We start from the raw sequence: 22,601 nt of genomic DNA, 5'->3' as shown, positions 1-22,601 counted from the left end.
TACACTAAGAAAATTATAAGGTGGGTAAATTCAGGTGAAATGGATCTCCCCAAAGTCACCAGTGATCACATAATTGTCAACTCTAATGTTTTTTCTTCATCTTCATCTTTCTTGACCTCTCTGCAGACTTTAACTCATTATTTTCTCTTTTATTCCATCTTCTTTTGAGGTTTCCATAACTCTGCTCTCTCCTCCTTCTCTGTTCATTGCTTTGTCCCCTCCTTAGGCTCCTTTGCTGGACCTTGATCCAGAGTAAACTCACTAATAAAGAATATTACCTAAGGCATCATCCTGGGACTTCTTTTTACTCTCTAAACTTTCACTTGTGATTTCATCAGCTTCCACCCCCATGTCATCCCTATGGATCTCTCTGTCAGACTTAACCTCTCTCCTGATTTCTATTGATGTCCAATGGTCTATTGGGTATTTCTAACTAGAAGTTTAATAGACATCTTAAACTCAACATCTTCTCCCAAACCTCCCCCCTCTTCCTAACTTTTTAAATATTATTAAGGACACAACTTCCTTCTTTCATCTCCCAGACTTGAAACCCAGGTGTTACCCTCAACTCCTCATTTTGTCTTACTCCCTACTCCTATCAGTGATCTTATTGTTGTTACCTTCAGAGTTTCATATATATATATATATATATATATATATATATATATATATATATATACCTTTCTCCTCTGACACTGGCACCATCCCTATGCCAGGACTTCATCACTTCATATAGGTAGAGGATAGACTATTATAATATAGATAATAATATATTGTTGTTAGTTATTATTATACTAATAGGATAGACTATTGTAATTACGTTACTGGTTGTTCTTACTCCCTGAAATATATCTTTACTAATATTAAGCTGTCAAAGGAATGTTCCTTAAACACAGATCTGACCAAGTCTCTCTCCCTCCTTTTCCTCCCTCTTTTCCTTTTTCTTCTCTTCCTTCTCTCTCTCTCTCTCTCTCTCTCTCTCTCTCTCTCTCTCTGTACTTGTTCTAGGATGAAATACAAAATATTATATTTGGAATTTAAAATCCATCACTAATTGTCCTCCTTCTCCCTTTTCAGTTTTCCGAAACCTTCCTCTCTTCTCTGTACTGGATATTTAGTGACAACAGCATCCTTGTTGTTCCTTAGACACTCATTTCCTGACAGGACATTTTCACTAGTTGTCCCTCATGCCTGCAACTCTCTCCCTGGTATCTTCTATGTCTAAGTACTAAATATTCGATGGCGTCCTTCATGATTTTGGAACAAATTGTCTCACTTGACCATTCTACATGGGAAAGTCTTCATATGCCTTGGGCAGACCCCCCCCCCCCAAATTCCTCAGGTAGGCCTGTTAATTACCCTCAACCTGATTTGGCCTATCTGCTGAGATGGCATTACACTGTGCACTGTGACTTCCTTAAATGAGGATACTTTATTGTTTAATTTCATACAGTTTTCACCTTTCTTTCCTCTCTTTATGAAGGAAGGCTACACACAAGGAAGAATTTATTAAGGGCTTACTTAGAAAGTAGTATTCAGTACTCTCTTTGGAATTGAGACTCCCCAGTGAAGAAACTCTGTATGGGTGTTCTATGTCATATTTCAAATCAAGTGAGTAATTGTCCAGTTATTTTTTTTATTAGATCTTGAGAAGAAATTTGTCATAATGTTGAATCTCTACAGAAGATCTGAGTTGAATTCTAGAAACAGTTCCTCCTTGTTTATCAAAAGGATGTATTACAAAAAGGATGGATGTATTGGGTAGAAATCTATCATACCTTTCTAATGTTTTATGATTCTAACTTGTCAGTAAGAATCGGGATATAGGGAAAGAGATACTTTTGGCTTTATGTTTACTGTGAATATGAAATCCCACAGCAAAATTCAAGGTACTGGGGATACACTGGAGATACAAAGTACTGAGTTACAAAATAACAAAACAAAATAACCATAATTTATGCTTAGATTTAAGCTTATGTTTTGGAACTTGACATTTTATTTAATCTAACAACTTAATATCTTAGCATAAAGCTATAGAGGTGATACATATGTATATATACCTAAATATATCTTGGACAGAGGAAGAACAAAATAATTAAATCTCAAACTTATGCTACAATTCCCTAAGAATATCAGTAAACCTTTTAGTAAATCTAGTTACAAAACAGAGAGAGCTCTGAAATTGACCTCTCACATTTATCCTTTTCCTGCTAAAATCTAATGACAAGCATGATTTCTCCAACATTCCCATTTTAAAAAATACATCATTATATACTTCAACAACAATACTATATGATGATCAGTTCTGATGGACCTGGCCATCCTCAGCAACGAGATCAACCAAATCATTTCCAGTGGAGCAGTAATGAACTGAACCAGCTATGCCCAGAGAAAGAACTCTGGGAGTTGACTAAAAACCATTACATTGAATTCCCAATCCCTATATTTATGCCCACCTGCATTTTTGATTTCCTTCACAAGCTAATTGTACAATATTTCAGAGTCTGATTCTTTTTGTACAGCAAAATAACGTTTTGGTCATGTATACTTATTGTGTATCTAATTTATATTTTAATGTATTTAACATCTACTGGTCATCCTGCCATCTAGGGGAGAGGGTGGGGGGTAAGAGGTGAAAACTTGGAACAAGAGGTTTGGCAATTGTTAATGCTGTAAAGTTACCCATGCATATAACCTGTAAATAAAAGGCTATTAAATAAAAAAAATAAAAAAAAGAGAGAGAGAGAATTAAATAAGGTAAAAAAAAAATACATATGCTCTAAAAGCTTAAACTTTTGACATTTTAGTTAAAGTAGCAAGTCACCTAAACCAAAAGCCATTAAGGAATAATCTTGAGACTCATAGACTCATGATGTGTATTAGCTGTATCTAAAAATCCTCTTTCCTTTTTCCCTCACCCCATCAAGCTCCCAAATTAAATCTGCAAAATCTTTGGGCACAAAGCTACTTCTTCCACTGAAGATGATGGAGAACAGTGCACTCTTGTGAGGCAATATTAAAACCAGTGAGAAACAAAACTTCTTGATGAAGTATAATTAGTGAATAGCTATAGCCTTGGGGAAAGAAGGAGAAAAAAAGATTCCTAATTAGCTCTGTTTTGACTCTGAGGCAATGTGGTTATAACCGAGTTTCAAAATATATTCATTAATCATGAAGCCCTCTTGAAGTTTGAATTAAAGGGGAAAAAAAAAAACATAAACAAAAGTAACTTCCTTTAAGGAATGACCAACTCATACTTTGAATAACAATATTAAATGTCAGATGTTAAGTTTGACCCAAGAGTAAGAGTTAAGAAAATACATATCCCACCCTTTTTTGCTATAGTGCTGGTATGTGTTACTGCAAGCAGTATTACACAGAATTGATGTGTTGGTTGGATTAACTAAAGGGCTCCTTTTTCTTTTTCTTTTTTCTTTCTCTTACAAAGGTTGCCTTCTGGCGTGGGAGAAGAATATATTTTATATTTACAAATGAATGTCACACAGAAACTGGAAACTGAGTGGATGCCCATCAATTGGAGAATGGTTGAATAAATTGTGGTATATGAATATTATGGAATATTCTTGTTCTGTAAGAAATGACCAGCAGGATAATTTCAGAAAGGCCTGGAAAGACTTACATGAACTGATGCTGAGTGAAATGAGCAGAAGATCATTATATCCTTCAACAACAATACTATATGATGATCAATTCTGATGGACGTGGCCTTCTTCAACAATGAAGATGAACCAAATCAGTTCCAATAAAGCAGTAATAAACTGAATCAGCTACACCCAGGGAAAGAACTCTGGGAGATGACTATGAACCCCACTACATTGAATTCCCAATCCCTCTATTTTTGTCTGCCTGCATTTTTTATTTCCTTCACAGGCCAATTGTATACTATTTCAAAGTCTGACTCTTTTTATATAACAAATTAACTGTTTGGACATATATACATATATTGTATTTAACTTATACTTTAACATATTTAACATATATTGGTCAACCTGCCATCTGGGGGAAGGGGTGGGGGAAGGAGGGAAAAAGTTGGAACAAAAGGATTTGCAACTGTCAATGCTGAAAAATTACCTATGCATATATCTTGTAAATAAAAGGTATAATTAAAAAAATAGGGAAAAAGAAAAAAATGTTTTCCAGGACAGGATATTACAGTAAATTGAATAAGATGAAATTTAATAGCAATAAATCCAAGGTTAGGGTAAAAAGTAAGAGAAAATTTACACTGTTTCAGAAAGAAACATTGATTCATGAATTTATCATGAATTTACTCTCTCTACATGTATGTGTATGTGCATGCATTATTATTGTAATTCAATAGGATGTATTTCCTTTATAATTTTACACTTGTTTTATGCATTCGAAAACATTATTCTCAGAAAGGCTCCATTGGCTTCACCAGTCTGCCAAATTAAGCAAAAAAAAGAAAAAAAAAAAAGGTAAGGACCTCTGTCTTACAGATAACCCTGGAACACTGAGAATTTGAATGACTTATCCAAAGACATGTATTTTAGAAGCAGGATCTGAACTCAGTTCTTCCCAATTCTAAGGCAGATTTTCGCTATCTCTATAGAGCCTTTCTGACTCATATGTGTTGAGAATAAAATCTTCCTTGTTAAGCTAAAACAGTTGATAGTCTAGCTTTATTATAAGTGATATAATTTTCTATAATTTGATTGAGATAATCGGAAGACATATTTTTCCAACTCTATAGGCCAATACTTATATTACATTGTCTTTGAGATTTATTTTCATTTAAATTGTTTTTGGTGTCACTTAATTGTTTTCAGTCAAAACTGACTTTGTGGATTTTTTTTTTGACAAAGATACTACGTTTGCCATTTCCTTCTCCAGTTCATTTTACAGATGAGAAGATTGAAGCAAACAGGGTTAAGCAACTTGTCCAGAATCACACAACTACTAAATGTCTGAGGCTGGATTTAAATAAAGGTGTTTCTGATTCCTGGCTGAGAATTCTATCCACTGCACCACCTAGCTGTCCAGTGGCAATAGTCAACAAGTCCTTGGTTCCTTAGCATTTTCCCCATTTTTATAAAATACACATAGTGTATATTACATATCCCTTCATAGTGTACATAGTATGATAGAATTCTATTTCCATCTGCACTGCACGTAAAGGTGAAAGAATAACAAAACAAAATACAAACCAATTATTTGGTTATCTCAATTATGTTTTTAAAGAAATCTACCGTTCTTTAAATGGAATACACATATACATATACACATATCACAATTTATACACAGATGTGTATGCATACACGTAATGCAAAAATATATGTATCTATGTGTACATGCAAGTGTGCATATGTGTATTTGTTCTATGTATATGCCAATTAAGGAATGGTGGATACCTGTAAGATTAATTGATTACCTAATTGATAAAAGCAGATTAGTTTGGATCTGTGACTTCACTGATATGGGGAACTCTAGGTTTCTTTTATTGACTTGGTTTCCTAATTGCTAAGTTTTTTTAGGAAAGTGATCTTAATGGATTCTGATTCATGAAAAGTAGATGCTTTTCAAACTTGTGAAAACTCCTCCATTTTGATTACCACCTTTTTTAAGTGTGCTAAAGAAACTTGAAGTTTAAAAAAATCTAATTGATGATCATATTGTAAAGTACATCTTTTGCTGTCCAAGTATATTTTTACATATTGAGTTTATTTAAAACTAAGAAAAAAAAAGGAACTAAGTAAATCCCTGGAATCATCTTTTTGATTCACCATCACAGTAATCTTGGAAAAGCTTTGCTTTTTCTGCTGTCTAAACAGCTGAATAGATCCTAAATATAAATGTTATGGTTTACAGATCTATAAGTCTGGCACCTTTGAAATCATTAAATTTATTAAGTACATCTCCACCTTTTTCAAATTTCAACCTTTTACCTTCATGAGAGAAAATGTCTCCTATAATTTTATTCAGTACAAGGAAAATGAGTGGATTTAGCCTTCACCATTGTATAGTGGTATATTTTTATACAGAGAAACAGATAAGATGCATTCATAGATAATAATATTGATGATGATGTTAGATAGCATTTATAGCACTTTAAGTTTTGCAAAGAACTTTAAAATTATTATCTCATTTGATCCTTGCAACAACTCCTTGAGGTAGGTGCTATTATTATCCTCATTTTACAGATGTGGAAACAAGAGAAGTCAATAGTGTGTGAGGTAAGATTGGAATCCTTATCTTCCTGATTCCAAGTCCAATACTCTTGACACTTAGATACTTAACAGATAAAAAGGATGATGATAGTGATAATGGTTATAACATAGATACAAATATTGCTTTTACTATAAAACTTTGTTGATCACTTTTAGAAAAGAATTACATCATAGTGTTTACCTGCTCCAACAACTTTATCAATGGATATATTGGTGGCATCCAACTCCTTAGCAAATTCATGTACAGCCTGGTTAGGATCTTCGTATGTATGAGGATCTACATAAGTTCTGAGACCTGGAAGCTTTACTGTAAAAGAAAAGAATGGGACAATTATACATTATTATAACTGGGTCCTTAGCATCAAGAAAATCTGTGGGATAAATCAAAAATTAACAGATTATTGATCAATATAAAAGACTTTACATTTGTTATTATTTAAGTAGCATTAACCTTTTCCTTGATATCCCAGATACTGACATAGTCATGTATTAACAAACACTATTCAAAAAAAAAAAAAACTTTTGATTCAAAAAGGGACAAAACTATTTCTGTCATGAAAAAAAAAAACAGGTAGACCAAGAGGTAAAGGCTAAAAAATTTTGAGTATTTTACAAAGTAGAATTCATCTCCTTTTATTTCATTAGTAAACTAGATCTGCACAACTCCAGCTGTCCATTTCATTGAGGCCAAAACCCCAAAAGCATGATTTTCTTTATTATAATTAATGTCAATGTAGTTAATAATCAGACATAATATTAATAAATGGCAGTTGAATAAATATTGTAAGAAGTGTCCAGCCATTATAAAATCATCCTTGTTATTCCTTCAAGGAAAAAATTTCTATAATTCTATATGCAAACAGTATATACATTGTCATAAAGTAATATGAAATTCACTAGGAACATACTTAATTTTAAAATGATATCTTTATAACTCTGTAGATAAAATATTTCAAGATATGTTTAGAAATTTAAGTGAAACAAAAATAACAAAAATACTTTTTTATGTACATATGTGAAAAGGATTTAGATGTGACACTATAGTGTCTAAATTTAAAGTTTTTAAACTAACAGAACAGAAATAACTTTGACTACTAAGTGACTTAATCAACCCCTAGAAATATAACTAGATCATTGGTTGTATTAGAAGATGCCTCAAATATTGTATAAATCTAGTTTCCTCATTTTGCAGATAAAGACTTAGAATATCAGAGAACTGATTTTAATTGTTGATGGTCACACATGCATAACAGTAATTAAATGAAAAACATGTTTTAACTGGAAAAAAATTATTGGCACCTAATAATCACAGATAGGTTCCTAATTTTAGTAATAAACAGAATCCACAGTTTTAGGAATGAATATGAAAAGGATCATTAGGTTTTATTTCTACTATTGCTTGGAAAGCAGGATGAGTTTTTTTATTGTTATGGTTTCATTGTTCAAAAATAGAACCAATAATAATTTGATTACTGGGGGATTTGTCTTCTTATTTGTGCTTTCTTGTAATTTCAGATAGCAGAAGTTCCTCCCAGCAATTAACCATTCTTTTTTAATTTGAAGTCTAATAGGATTATGATTTGCCCATGGTTACAGTGAATATTTGTGGGTCAGGTGTATTCTCGAATCTAAAGCCGCCTTTTCATTCACTGCCTTATGTTACTCTTAAAGTTTTGTGTTCACAATTATTTGTATTACAATTTACATAGTACTTTAAAATAGCTTAGTACTAGTAATGCTACACCCATTTTACAGATGAAGTGAGATTCGGAAAGACTGAATGATTTCCCTTAATGCCATTTTGTAGCAGATATAGAATCACAGGCAAGATTGTAATTAAGCACTTTAAAGAAATTGTAAATCTCTTTACATATAATTCTGTTGTAAAGAGTCCACAAAGATAAGATTTTAAAAAATGCCCATTATTTCTCTTAAACCTAATGACCACTCTTTGAACACTTAAGAAGCTATTCTATTGGAAATCCATCCCAATAGAGACCTTAAGTACTCTTGAAAACAGTTTTCCAGCCATGAAACTCATGCCAGATTAGGTAGCCTGAGGTGGAGTAATAAGAAAGGAGTTAACATAACTCAGTCTTTTCCTTCCTCAAACCTTGTGAGGCAAGGGAATGAGAAAATATGGGGCAAAAGAAGATCAGCTTTGTTAACTCCACACCTGCTTCATCTGGCAGCTGCTGTTTGCATTGCTTCAACTTGGAAACAGAGCTGGATGCTCTTGCATTGCTTCAACTTGGAACCAAAGTTGGTTGCTCTCTAGCCTGATTCCTCTCTAACTTCCAAGGACTTTTGAAGCTCAGGGCTGGACAGATAATGGAACTTCAAAATCAGGGGTCTGACTGGACAATTTTCAGTTGCAATGTAAGATGCTGAAATTGGAAGATTTGTTTGTTTTTGTTTTGTTTTAATTTTTAGGTTAAAAGAGTTTAAAAAAAAACTTAAAAAGGGATCCTTAAAAAGCTATTTAAAATATTACTGTCATAACTTTGGATTAGAATTCATAGCAATACTCATGAGACCACAATGACACTTATTAGTCTGTGCTCCCTCCCTGTTCTCATTGCTAGGGTCCTACTGTAATCAACAGAATACCTATAACTCAGTCCCACACGTTAGCTTCAACTAGGATAAAACTTATATCCTGCATTATTTAGCTTAAGCAAAGAAATGTTAGTATTTGTTATTCAAAGAAAAGATGCTTTCAAACCTCAGATAGATGGCATTTTAGCAAATAATAATAACTGTGTTTCTTTTCCTTGAAGAGTTTAAGAATATCAATTTTATGGAGATTGACTGCCACCAGAATTTACTGGAGAGGATTATAAAATGACTTGCCACACAATTGTCTCAAAAAAATTGAAAAGTAAATTTCTGAGTTCAAAAATAACAGTTGTGGGGAAAGCTCTAACAGAAAAGTGTGATATTAAAAGACTAATGATTATTCCTATATAAAAACAAAAAAGTGATTGACCATATATTTCTATTCATTAAAAATTTTGTAAATGGCTTTTCCATCTACACAAAATTCAAGTTACAATTTTCTTCATTTTATTCAAATTTTAACAGAAACCACCAACAACAAGAACCTTCCATACACAACAAAAATAAGAGATTCTTTGTTGGGATTTCTGCTGCGATTTTTAAATGGTGACCCCAGAGGAGCCAGAGATCAGGTGATTCAGGCTGCAAGGAGAATAATCCCTTCACACCAATAATTAAGGGCAGTACATAGAGTAACTGGGTTTTGTCATGAAAAACAGATAATAAACACATGCACATGTGTTAAGCTGTACTACTTTACAGCTCATTCTGTGCAAACACAATAATTTACATTTCCATTTTACCAGCACGAATTGCCCTAAGAAGAGCAAAAGGTAAAAAAAAAAAAAAAAAAAAAAGGGGTGGGGAGCAGCCAGAGAGGATAAAGAGTTAGGATCTGAGGAGGTAAAGCATATTTTTGTTCCTTTGAAGCAATATAATAGGCTTTGTAATAAGGCTGGAGGGAATAGTTCCTAGCTGGGGCTTTTTAAAAGTAAAACAGAATAAATGGACTGAAATAAACCATCTGTGTTATTTAAGATGCAGAAAGTTTATGACAGACATGGAGGTTGCTTTATCCTCTTGCAGCCAGAGTAAAGTGAACTTTCTATGGCTTTTTTAAGGACATTGTGAAAACAAAGAAAAGTCAAGGTTTTAACAAATGCCCCTATAGAATCTCATAGTTACAGGTCTTTATGATACAGTCAATGCATGCTTACACAAAAAAGGCATCAAATGCTCAAATTCATTAGATTATAGATCTAATAAAGTATACAGAATCAGCATGGACTGCTCTAAAAACAATATTTACAGTCAAATGTCTAGCTCAAATTAAAAGCCCCTTAATCCATAGGAATTTAACTTCTCTGACTAATTTATGAATGGCTATTGCCTTAGTGTCAGACAACGTGGGGGTGGGAGGAGAAGGGGGAAGGGGGAAAAACAAAAACAAAAAAGAAACAAGCCATGGCCTGCAACTCATCAATGGCACTTTTTAAATGAATGGTTTTATTTTATAACCTAATTAGCTTTGAATCATAAAGCAATACTGGTATGGGACAAACATAAATATTAAGTGGTTTGTGTCCAGTTTGTTAATTGTTCATTAATTGTCAGAGGTAGTATAATGATCCTGGAAACTATTATAATAGTCATGTCCCACTCAGAAATGAAGCAAAAGGAAAATGCATGAAAAAGAATCATGTAATCTGGTAATTGGTGCCATTTCTGTCCCATTCCAATTAAATTCTGGAATACATTCTTTCTCCAAGCTACTGTACATACTCTTCATGTTGGAAATTATAAATAAACTTTTCACTTGAGATATAGCTAATATTGAAGTTCTTAGAAATAAATCCAAAGAGCAATTTCCACTGACATGAACATTTTTTAGTAAATATATGTAAGAAAAAAAAAAAAGCAAATGGATTTTTATAGGTAGATAATTTGTATTTTTTAAAATAAATTGTAAAAAATCTCATTGCTTCTTTTATGGAATTAATTTTTGGTTACCACTTTCAGAAGGGCTATATTTTTTGAAAAATAAACTAATTTGCATTCTTCAAAAACATCTGGGACAATTTGCTTCACTAAAACTAAAACCAGAAAGTCTTTTCATCTTCAGTTAAGTACTTTTCTTCCCAGAGGAAATTTTTTTTGAGAAAATTAAAAAAGGCCCAATTGATAATATTAAAATAAAAAATATATTGGCTTAGTTAATAATTGACTATCTGGTAATTACAATGAATGGAATGTTTTGGAAGCTTCTTCTTGTAGGCAAGTATGGAATAAGACATTGCAGAGGCCAGAATCTTTTACATTTGTTTCTCCTTACAACTTAGAAAATAACATTCTATTTACATTTCATCAAAGATTGGAAAATGAGAAAGCTGGTGTTCTGTTTTGCACTTTAGCAATGAATAGCAGAAAACATTTGATTTAATATTCATATTTGAACATAACCCATAGACTCCCCCTTTATTTTAATTTTGAAATATAGTTTCTTAAAAATTAATGTTGAAACAATACTATATGTTGATCAATTCTGATGGACGTGGCTCTCTTCAACAATGAGATGATCCAAATCAATTCCAATTGTTCAGTAATGGAAAAGAACAAGCTACACCCAGCGAAAGAAATATGGGAAATGAGTGTGGACCACAACATAGCATTTCCACTCTTTCTGTTACTGTCTGCTTGCATTTTTGTTTTCCTTCTCACATTATTTTCACCTTCTTTCTAGATAAGATTTTTCTTGTGAAGCAAGATAACTGTATAAATATGTATACATATATTGCTTTTAACTTATACTTTAACACATTTAACATGTATTGAACTACTGCCACCTAGGGGAGGGGGTGGGGGGAAGAAGGGGAAAAGATGGAACAGTAGGTTTTGAAAGGGTCAATATTGAAAAATTACTCATGCATAAGTTGTATATCTTTTGTAAATAAAAAGTTACAATAAAAAAATTAATGTTGAGGACTAAATTTTCCTTCCTTTTGGAGATTTTCATTTACTATATCATTCCTCTTGAAAATTTTATTTCTTATCACATCTTCAGAGCACAATTTATTTTGTTTATAAATCAACAAATGCTAATAATTAAAATGTTGAAATCTAAATGCAGAAACTTACAATGTCCATTCCCAAAATGAAGTCTTTTTTCCTCTGCACCATGCTTTGATTTGCTATAGCCACAAAATCTAGGAACAAAGCAAGAGGAAGGAACATTGGAAAAGGAAATTTGGAATCATTATATATTTACAGCATGTGAAAGGAGCATGAGAATAAAGTATTTTCCCTAAACAATTAAATGCTCTAGTGAAAGTTTAATGATGTTCATATTTACTATGTTCTCTACAAAAAAGCCTAACTTTCAGAAGACTCTGACTAATGGGAGGCTTTTTGGAGTTTCCCAAACTTCACAATACTGTCTCCACTACTGAATTTTATAATGGCTTTAGAATGTTTATAACATCTACAGATTTTTTTTTTTTACAATTATTGAATGAATAAAGATTGGGGTCTACTTTTATTAGAAATCATTATTGCTATGTTGTGTTACTATGGACTTCTGGAGAAGAAAAGAGAAAAAAACATAAAAAAGGAGGTTGACAGAACAGGAGAAAGTAAAAAAAAAAAATAGAGAACAGGTAGGTAAGATAAGATGAAGTGGGAAGGAAAAGAAAAGAACAGAGAGTAGAATTTCAAGTCCAAGAAACTCTTCTATCTGGAAATTCTTAATTGACTTCTTTCATCAAACTCTGGCAGTATTAAGAAAAGGAAAGAAATGTATAAGATAGACAATGAACTCACCTCCCGATCAGGACATACACCACAACTGTCAGAAGAATAATTGCTACCGCAGCTGAAATGGCTATCATGACAACCTGGCTATTCTCGCTGGAAATGGAGAAAGCTGTAAGATCAAAGAAAAAAAAATTATATTAACACATTGCAACTGACACCCACATGGGGAACTGATAAATTTAATCATCTCTATTCTGTTTTGTGCTTTACCTGAAAATGACTTAGTACTCAGTACCTGCTCTAAAAAGTAATTCACCTTTATCCAAAGTTTCCCCATCTTTAAAAAAAAAAAAAAAAAAAAAAAAACAAGCTTCCTATTACACAGTATTACACATACTATTAAGTATTATTTAAAGGGAAAATTATAGAAACTTTAAAAGGAATCAACTTTGTCTTTTTTTACGAAAATTACTAAACCAATGAACAAATATTTATTATATATAGACTATGACTAGTTTTCCTTATTTTTTTCAAGTAAGAAATCAGGAGAGAGAATTTATTGGCTGAACCAGAAATTTACAGAGAAAGAATGGTGAGGGAAGGCAAAATATTTAGGACAAAAGGTTTTAAGCATCATTTAACTCTTTTGACTGCAGTTGATACATGATATAGCATTTAATACTTATTAAATTAAAAAGTAAAGTGTAATTCATTAATCAAAGTATGCATCTAGATTCACCCAAGGACTACTAAGGACTTATGTCATCTGCTTTAGGATAAGATTTTAAATTTTGTTGTCTCTGTCATCATCATTATCATCATCATCACTACTATTACCACTACCCCAATAGCAAATATTTATTTATATCATTGGGGTGATCATAAGTGATTTTTATCTATTGCTTTAATGCTTGCATAGCATTTCAACTCATTTGAATCTTAAAACATTTTAGAGAAATTGTAATCATAGACATGATAATCCATATTTTACTAATAGAAAATCCAAGTTTTGAGAGGATGAATTTTGCCAAACAGTTAGTGAGGATCAAATGAAATAACATTTGCATAGCACTTAGCATGGTGGAACATAGCTGGCATTTAATAAATGCTTATTCCTTTCGCAAAAGGCAAGTCCCTTAAAATATTCACAAAGTACATAGCTATGTGGCTTACTTCAGATCATGCCAGATTTAAAAAGTAATAAATCATAGAACTTGATTATCTCTCTTCACAAGTGTGTTTAGATGTACTGGGTAGTATGTTATTGTTTATTTATTTATTTATTTATTTATTTTTAGAAACAGAAAATGTTTAGAAAAACCAGCTGGGAGCTTGAAAGAAAACAAGACTATTTTTTTTTATAATGTCTAAAAAAATTTGGCAATTTAAGATCTTAAAATATATATGAAAGGGAGGAGTTACATTACAGGTTAAGATACAAAAAGGATTGACACATAAGCATATATAAATGTGATTATTTTGTTTCTGAATTCAGTTTTTAGATTTTTGTTTGGAATCTAACATAATTTCTTTGTAAAATTAATAACATGGGGAACAGGAACTTATTAACTAGTGGTATGAGATATTTGAACATTATCAAATCCCATATCTAGGTTGAAAAGATTTGTAATGCAGCAGTTCTTGATGGGTGACTTACAGACCTATAAGACATCATTGATTACCTTTCAGGAAGTATGCAAAATCTAAAAAATTTAGTATATTGTAGTTTCCAATATGGCAAATATCACTAGTATTACTAAATTTTTACATAATATTTACATAAATATTTTTAAAACAAACAAAAAATTTAAAGCATTTTTAAGGTAGTAAAGGGTCTTGCATAAAATGTGTGAGAACTACTACTATAAGACATAGGCTTTTAGGAGCTGAGGAAAATTAGGGACAGGTAGTAGACAGATGATACTCCCTCCTCCTACTGACTCCACCTTTTTTGAAACAAGAATCTAAAATGGCTCAGGATGTCTCATAGAGGTAGGTTAGACTAACCTTTTAGACTAATGGTTTTTTCATTCAAAAAGCGGCATAAACTAGATGATTTCCTGATGTAGACTAATCTACCTCTATGAGACATCCTGAGCCATTTTAAATTCTTATTTATACCTGAGGGTTTATGGGTAAAGAAACCAGTAAAGAAACTCATTCTACCAATTCAGGTCAAGACCTGCTTTAAAACTTATTTTTTTAATTTTTAATTTTAATTTTAAAATTTTAGAAAGTTCTTGGTCAGACTCATACAATAAACATATTCCAATGGCAGAATTCATACCTAGGTCTTCCTGACTTGCCACACTGGTTCTATTTTCACTAAACCATGATGTTTCATATTTTAAAATGATATTCTCTATTCATTGAGCCTAGGCAGAAACACAGTCAATATAACCTTATCGGTATGACAAAAAAATCACAAGTGCTATGGTATGGTGTGATATTTTAATTGCACTATTGCACTTCATTATCCATCAGCCTCCTTTGAAACACTTCATACACCAGTTATATAAATAAAAATATATTTAACTCAGTGTTGCCTTTGATTGTCTTCTGTGTATGGCAAATAAGTCAAATAAGATTATAGTTCCTTTTGAGTATTTTGAGTATGTCATATTATATTATGAGGGATTGTAGTTTTAAACAGGTATTTATATATATTTTAATTAGGGTACAAACTTATGAAAGATCGTAGATTTTTAACTCTCCAATGAATTTTTATTAGTTGCTGCATACAACATGACTCAATGTAACCTCAAGAGGGAAAGAAACTTTCAGAAAGAAATCTCATTTCCATCACTTATAAATGGGTAGTAGAATGAATTAAATGATTTCTAAGGACTCTTCTAGTTCCATGATTTCATTGGATTCTGCAAAGCACTAAAAGAAAACAATGTCACTGTCATTACTGATAATTAAGGTAGCAAAGGGCTTTAGAAATAGATTTGATTTGATTCTCACTATATCCATATGAGGTAGATACTACATTTAATCCTCATTTTACAGATAACAACATTGAGGCAGACAGATGTTAATCTGACTTACCCAAGGTCACATTGCCAGTAAGTTCATATTTGAACTCAGGACTTCTTAAATCGAGGTCTAGTGCTCCATCTACCTTTTCCCCTTACTCCCTCTAAAATTTCTGTTAACTGTAATATATTAGCTAAAGTACAAGATGAATATTCATAATTGTTGGCTTCCAAATTGTTGGATTTGGGGGTTGTTGTTATACTTGTAAATTCACACGTATGTCAGATTAATCAGGGCTAAATGCTTGCTAGAACTATATTTTCTTACTTACTTGGAAATAAAATATTTCACTTTGATACCTTGGGCAAAATAATTTAACAGGATGGTTTTTCATTTTAAAAAATGGCATGAACTAGATGATTTCCTGATGTAAAATTTTAATATGGATTATTTCTATCTAATTAATTGCATGACATGTTTTAAAAAAGTCAATCTACTGTTTTTAAAATATCATCTAATATATATTTTCATAACAAATACTGTTTTCCACATTTCTAAATCAAATAACAAATACTTTTAATGCTTTTTTTTTTCCTTTTTTAGATTGAAAGTAGATTTTTCTTGGGTCTTTATCTAAGGCAAATGACACCTTTTGATATTTTAAAACTGGCATGTTAATAGTGAATTGATATTTTACAGTCCTATTCCTCAATCTGTCTAAAAAATTAGAATTGAGAAAAAAATTGAGTTCACATGACCCTTTGTCTCTGCTTCTCCCCTCTATTCAAACATTCCAAGTGTAAAACCATTTGGCTTACATTGCAAAATTTCATTTTTTTTAAAGACATTTTAGTCTTTAAACAGAACATTTTTAAACCTCAGATACTCAAGCCTTATTAGTAGTTCATAAGTAAAACTTACCACAGAAATACCTGTGGTATAATCTTGAATTACATTAGACTGTTGGAATTTTGTTGTTGTTATTCTTGCAAATTCTCATATATGTCAGATTAATCAGGACTAAATTTGGGCTGGGACTATGAAGTATTAGATGAGTTTTCTAAGATTGCCTCTACAAAATATATCTCTTACTTATTTGGAAATGAAATGTTTCACTTGTTCCATTATATAAAATAAGGGTAGTGTTAACACTTTGAGTATTTATTAACAGCCATTCTTTTTTAATGTTCTATGAATATATTTTAATGTTTAAACTGTTAAAAAAAAGAAAATATAAAACGAGTTGATAGGTATTCTCATATGTTCAAATTGCATATATCCTAAGTATAACTATTCTCATGCAGTAATTAAATTATATATTATTTCAAATAATTTAATTTCTCTTAAACATTACATAGGACAGGTTTTTGTTTTTTATGCAGTGTATAAAATTTGAATTGTCCCATTTTTAATAACCTGATTTTACCCCAGGAGATTGAGAAGAAAGGTTTGGGAGAAGGATAAATCAATTGCATACTTAAAGATAAGGCCTATTTGCTAGTTGGAGAGATTTTTAAAAAGCATTATTTGGTAGTTATGGGTAAAAACAGTTAAATATTGACATTATTCTCTAGGAATTTATAAATTGTAGAGGCAAAAGCATATTTTGTCTTTAATACATTAACATATTTCTTAAGAAAACATCCCTGAATATATTCACTCCATACTAAAAGCCAAATTACTTTGGCAAGTTTACTGCATTTTCTTACTTAGAAAGAACAATGAATAGGAGTTTTAACATAATAGAATTATTCCATTAGAAACAAGAAATTAAAGACAAAGTTTTCCATTGGAAAAACTGGGGGATTATTTTACCATATCAAATGCTGAAGTTATTTAATTTAGGAAATACTTGTCCATTTAAGGAAGTATAAATTTCAGATTCAAATGCATTCTCTAAAAATAGATGACTATAATTGGAGTAATTAAACAGGTGTAAGAAAAAGCAATCAATAAGTCTTCAATAATATAAAAATATATGTTCTGAGCACTATAGTATGGGTTAAAACAAAATCAAAATCCTCATGGATAAATAAATTTCTAATATTCAGTTGACTAAATCAAGCAATAAACCTGGAATATAGGGAATAAGAACCATTGGGATTCTGTTACTTTATCAAACACCTTTTTTAACACAAGTTTCTGGCTAACCAAGAAAAATATTTATTCCAGTAGTGGAAATATGATCCTGTAGAAAAAAGAGGGAAAAAACCCACCTGTCATAGTTTTACATATATACCTCAGCAGATTTTAATTGAAAAGATAAAATATAAAATTCCATATTACTATTATAGTAAATGACAAATCATAAATAGTTACTGTACATCACATTTACTAAAGTCTGGAAGGGAATGAAACTAACCATTCCAGTTGCTTTAAAACTGCACACATAGGCATTTAAAATCAGTTGAAATGATACATACAATCTGGACTAGTTTCAAACTCAAACTTGCGGCTGTTAGTTCCATATCCAGCTGCTGTTCGTGCTCGAATTTGGAATATGTAAGTAGTCTCAGGTTTGAGGCCATTGATGGTAACATTTGTGCCTTTTGCCCTCAGTATGGTATAACTTGTCTCTTGCTCCTGCTTTGAGGTAAGAAGAATCACGTTAAAAACTAATCTTTATAATTATAATAAATTAGTTAAATAAAAGGTCTCATTTTTCAAACAGATAGAAACATCCTACAATATCTATTCCCAGTTGATAAATGGCCAAAGTATATGAATAGGTAGCTTTCAGAAGAAGAAATCAAAACTATGGATAGCCATATGAAAAAAAAAAAAAGGGGTTTCAATCACTAATAATTAAAGAAATGAAAATGAGAACATCTCTGAGGTACCAACTCATGCCTATCAGACAAGCAGGGATTTTTAAAAAGGGAGGGGAGAATGACAAATGATGGAGAGGATGTGGAGAAACAGGCATATTAATTCATTGCTGGCTAATTTGTGAACTAGTCTAACCATTCTGGAAAACAATTTGAAATTATGTCTAAAAGGCTATTAAAATATGCACAATATCTGACCCAACAAGTAGCACTCTGGGTAGCTCAAAGAAAAAGGGAAAGGAATAATATGCACAAAATATTTATAATGATTCTTTGTGATACTTTTTGTTGTTTTCAGTCTTTTCAGCTTTGTCTAGCTCTTTGTGACCCCATTTGGAATTTTCTTTACAAAGATACTAGAGAGTTTTGCCATTTCCTTCTCTCACTTATTTTGCAGATGAGGAAATTGAGGCAAATGGGTTTAAGTGATTTGTCCAGGATCACTCAGCTAGTAAATCTGAGCTAAATTTGAACTCAGGCTCAGAACTCTCACTACTGTACCACCTCGCTATCCTTTGTATTGTATCAAAGAATTGGACATTGGAGGAACCCTCATTAAATGGGGAATAGCTGAATAAGTTGTGGAACACGAATATGATGGAAAGATGTGGAGGATAGTTTCAGCCAAAAAAAGGAGCAGAACTGGGAGAATAATTTATATAGTAAAAGCAATATTTTAAAGATAATCATCTTTGGAAGATTTAGCTCTGATCAACACATTGATCAATCACAATTCCAAAGAACTCCTGATAAAACACGCTATCTACTCCAAATACAGAAATGATAGATTCAAAATATAGACTGAAGCACATTTCTCTCCTTTTCTTTTTCATCCTTTCTTTAAAAAATTGTGTCTAATGCAGAAATTTGTTTTGCATGACTATATATCTTCATAATAGGTTCTGTTTTTCTTATCTTCTCACTGGATGGAAGAGTGGGATGGGAGAGAATTAGAACTGAAAATAAAAAAAATAATTTTAAAAATTCTTGCTTTAAAAAACATTTAAATTAAGATATGTGAAGTTGGGAAAGTAACTTAATCCTCAGTAAATCAGTTTCTTTAAGAGGAAAGTGTTATGCAAACCAAATATACTTTACCATAGAAATGTGAGTTTGCAAATGTGAGGCATGGGACTGAACTAATGAGGTTTGTCTAGAATCACAGAAAGAGTTAAACAAGCACCAGATATGCTTAGATCTTTTTACTCTGTTGAAATAGGCTAATTCAGATTTCATAGAAGCCCTTTTATGCTGCAAAAATCATCTACAGATAGCCATATGCAAAATTCATCCCTCTTACTATTTCTTCAAATTGGAATAAAATGATTGGCACAATCATTATTTTTATTTTATTATTATTTTTAAAAAATAAAGAAAACCTGATAAACATGCAAAGAAATAATTATAACTTGGAAAATTCTTCTTGGATGTGGATTAAAACTTTCTCTGAGCTATAATCTATTTTACAGTACTGTCATAGCAACATAAAGAAGCTTTCATTTTTTAAAAATTTCTTTCAATTTTTCTTAAAGCACAGAAGGGGGAAAGGAACAGAAATTTTTTACAACAATGATGCAAACTACCAAGGAAATATGAAGGAATGAAGCAAAGAAACACCTACTATGTGAAGCAGTATGCTAAGTGAATTTAGGAGGCAGATGATATTATTCGCATTTTACAGTGGAAGAAGCTGAGGAAAAGGCTAAGTGACTTGCTTAGGATTACATAGTAAGTATCTGAAGTTGTATTTGAATTCAAGTCTTCCTGATTGCAGACCCAGAATTATAACCATTTAGCTAACAATGAAAAGAGTACTAAATTTTGGGGTCAGAGAAACTATTCAAATTCTAATTTTCTCAATTTTATTTGATTTATTTTCTTCATTCACAAAATGGAGCTAGTGGGCCAAATAATCCTAAAAGTTCTTTAGAGTCCTAAATATATGATTCTCTGTGTGTAATATTATTACAGGGCAGCTATGTGGCACTATGGAATATAGTGCTAGACCCAGAATCAGGAGAATCTGAATTAAAACCCAGTCTCAAAGACTAACTGTGCTTCTCTGGACAAATCACTTAAACCTGTTTGATTCAATTTCCTCATCTATAAAATGAGCTAGAGAATGAAACTGAGTCATGAAGATTTAAATATTAAAAGATTGAACTAATCAATTAAACAACAACAGTATTTTTACAACTGTGATAGCGTTGTACCTACATTCTTGATCCTTCTAATGGGTTTCATGCTACTGCAAATTCCAGAGCTCTATTGCTCTGGCCCCTTGCTTAAAGGCATAAACAATCACAAGTCCTTAGTCCACCATTGGCCTCTGTGATTGGTGTTTAGTGGAGAGAGTTATATCAAAGGTGATGCACCAAACTGGAAAAACTCCTACTCAATATACTTAAAAGAAGAAGCAACTTCTGTTCTTGTTCCCTTTTGCATTCTTCCCAACATTCCAGGACTCTGTGAACTATTGGGTTTCTAGTTAAGGAATTTTTCACTCATTTCCTCTCTCCATTCAATTCAACAGATATGGAAGCCCTACATACATGACAGCAAACACATATGCTTATCTCTTTGAGTTTGGCATGAATCTCAGATTTCTAGGGCTTCTTCTTTTATATTTCTTTTCTTGGATTTCTAGAATAGGGATCTGAAGAGGACCTTCCAAACCTTTGTGGCTCCCTTGTGAGTTCAAAGGTCTAGGGTCATATGGAGTTCTGAATGCTGTTTGCCTTGTAGGGTGTGATTCTTACACATACACCCTATTTATATGAGATAATAAATCTTAAGGAAGATGAATTTTGCATGTCTTACTCTCCAGAATTGTGGACCTTGGTGGAGCTGCTGCTCAGATAATGCAGATAAAGGCCATAATGAAATACTTTCAGTCATCCTGTGATAACATTACCTCATCTTATACTAATGATATCTCAGAACATTTCATAAGGATAAGAATCATGCAGGATTCCCTTATTACTTGTGTCATCTCTCTATACTTTCCTGAAACTAGGGCAAGATGCCATGGTTAGAAGGATGGATGCTCCATTTTTTTTTTTTCCTTAACCTATTTAAAAAGTTGAGTAGTAAGTTAAGTACTAATGATATCTCTGGTCTGCTACACAATGTTCTTATCATTTGCCATAAGCAAAGAAAGGGGAGCACCAAAGGGAGATGAACATATGCTTCCAACAAATATGGTTTCCTAAATTAATCTTTTCCTATCTAGACCCTGGGCAGTAGATTAATCATTCAATCATTTTAGTTTAATGATTAAAACCTGCATAATAAATGACCATGGACTTTTGGGCTTCAATTAAATGTCTAAAGTCAAGAAGATTAGATAAGATCATGATTCTAAGCTTGGATAAAATTTGATCCTGAGGAAATGCAAAACTTGGCAAGGAGGTAGGGGCAAAGTTTAGTAAATAACTTTATTATAACTTAAATAAATAACTTTGATAAATACATTTTAATTAGTAGAAAAACATTTATGGTTAAAATTTTTCTTCATGAAAATTTAACTCTTTGTTTTATTTTTATATTCATATGAATGGTAAATTCTAGAATTACTTTTCTCTCATATGAAAGACAGGTTTTAGAAGGGTTTATTGAAAGCCAAAAGCATGTGGACACCAAAAAAGTTTGGGAATTTCTGGATTTGTTAGTCTAGTAGATCCATCCTACCTCCAATCTATCAGAAATTATTTATGCAGCGACTATTATGGGTAAGACATTCTCTGGAAACTGTATGTAACATGTCTGAAAAACATTTTTTCTTACATGGGCATTTGTCAAATTAAACAAATCTTTTAGGGCATCAATAAGAGTTTATCCAACAAACTTTATTTTTTAGTTTCCTTAAAATCTAAGTTTGTATCCTATTTATTTGACAATGAAAAATTATTAACTTACTGGGAGTACATATACTTATTTATACATATTATATGCATATATTTTTATACACACAAATATATATGTATGTGTATATGTATGCATATATGTGTGTATATTTATATTTTTATATATACACAGAGACACAGACACAGACACACACACACACACACACACACACACCTGTTGTGGAAAATCAATCTTGGAGTTTCTTTCCTCATATGCCAAGGCAAATTTCCCACAGTTGGATTTCGTCAGGTAAACAAACAAGACTCACAATAGTTTAATAGATCTAAATTTGAGTCTCAGCTCTACCAGCCAATAGCTTTGTAACCTTTGGCAGTAAGTAGTTGTTTAATTTCTCTAGCCTCTTCTGCTT

At 31.8% G+C, this 22,601-nt stretch overlaps 1 protein-coding gene across 3 annotated transcripts in view; it reads right to left on the bottom strand.

The window, feature by feature from the left end:
• The window catches only part of EPHA3 (EPH receptor A3), a 427,207-nt gene that overhangs the window by 64,196 nt on the left and 340,410 nt on the right, over window positions 1-22,601 (bottom strand). For 2 of the 3 annotated variants that reach the window (XM_031958855.1, XM_031958856.1), the window contains 4 exons: window positions 17,921-18,083; window positions 12,585-12,687; window positions 11,904-11,971; window positions 6,391-6,516 (listed from right to left, as the gene is read on the bottom strand). In XM_031958855.1, the coding sequence (XP_031814715.1) occupies window positions 6,391-6,516; window positions 11,904-11,971; window positions 12,585-12,687; window positions 17,921-18,083 (460 nt within the window). Of the gene's footprint in view, window positions 1-6,390; window positions 6,517-11,903; window positions 11,972-12,584; window positions 12,688-17,859; window positions 18,084-22,601 lie in introns of those variants that run through there. The other variant, XM_031958857.1, reaches the window with a different exon arrangement.

Source organism: Sarcophilus harrisii, chromosome 3 (genome assembly GCF_902635505.1).
Source record: "Sarcophilus harrisii chromosome 3, mSarHar1.11, whole genome shotgun sequence".
Taxonomy (NCBI): Eukaryota; Metazoa; Chordata; class Mammalia; order Dasyuromorphia; family Dasyuridae; genus Sarcophilus; species Sarcophilus harrisii.
Note: the sequence above shows the minus strand (reverse complement) of the source record. Positions and strands in the feature narration are given on the sequence as shown.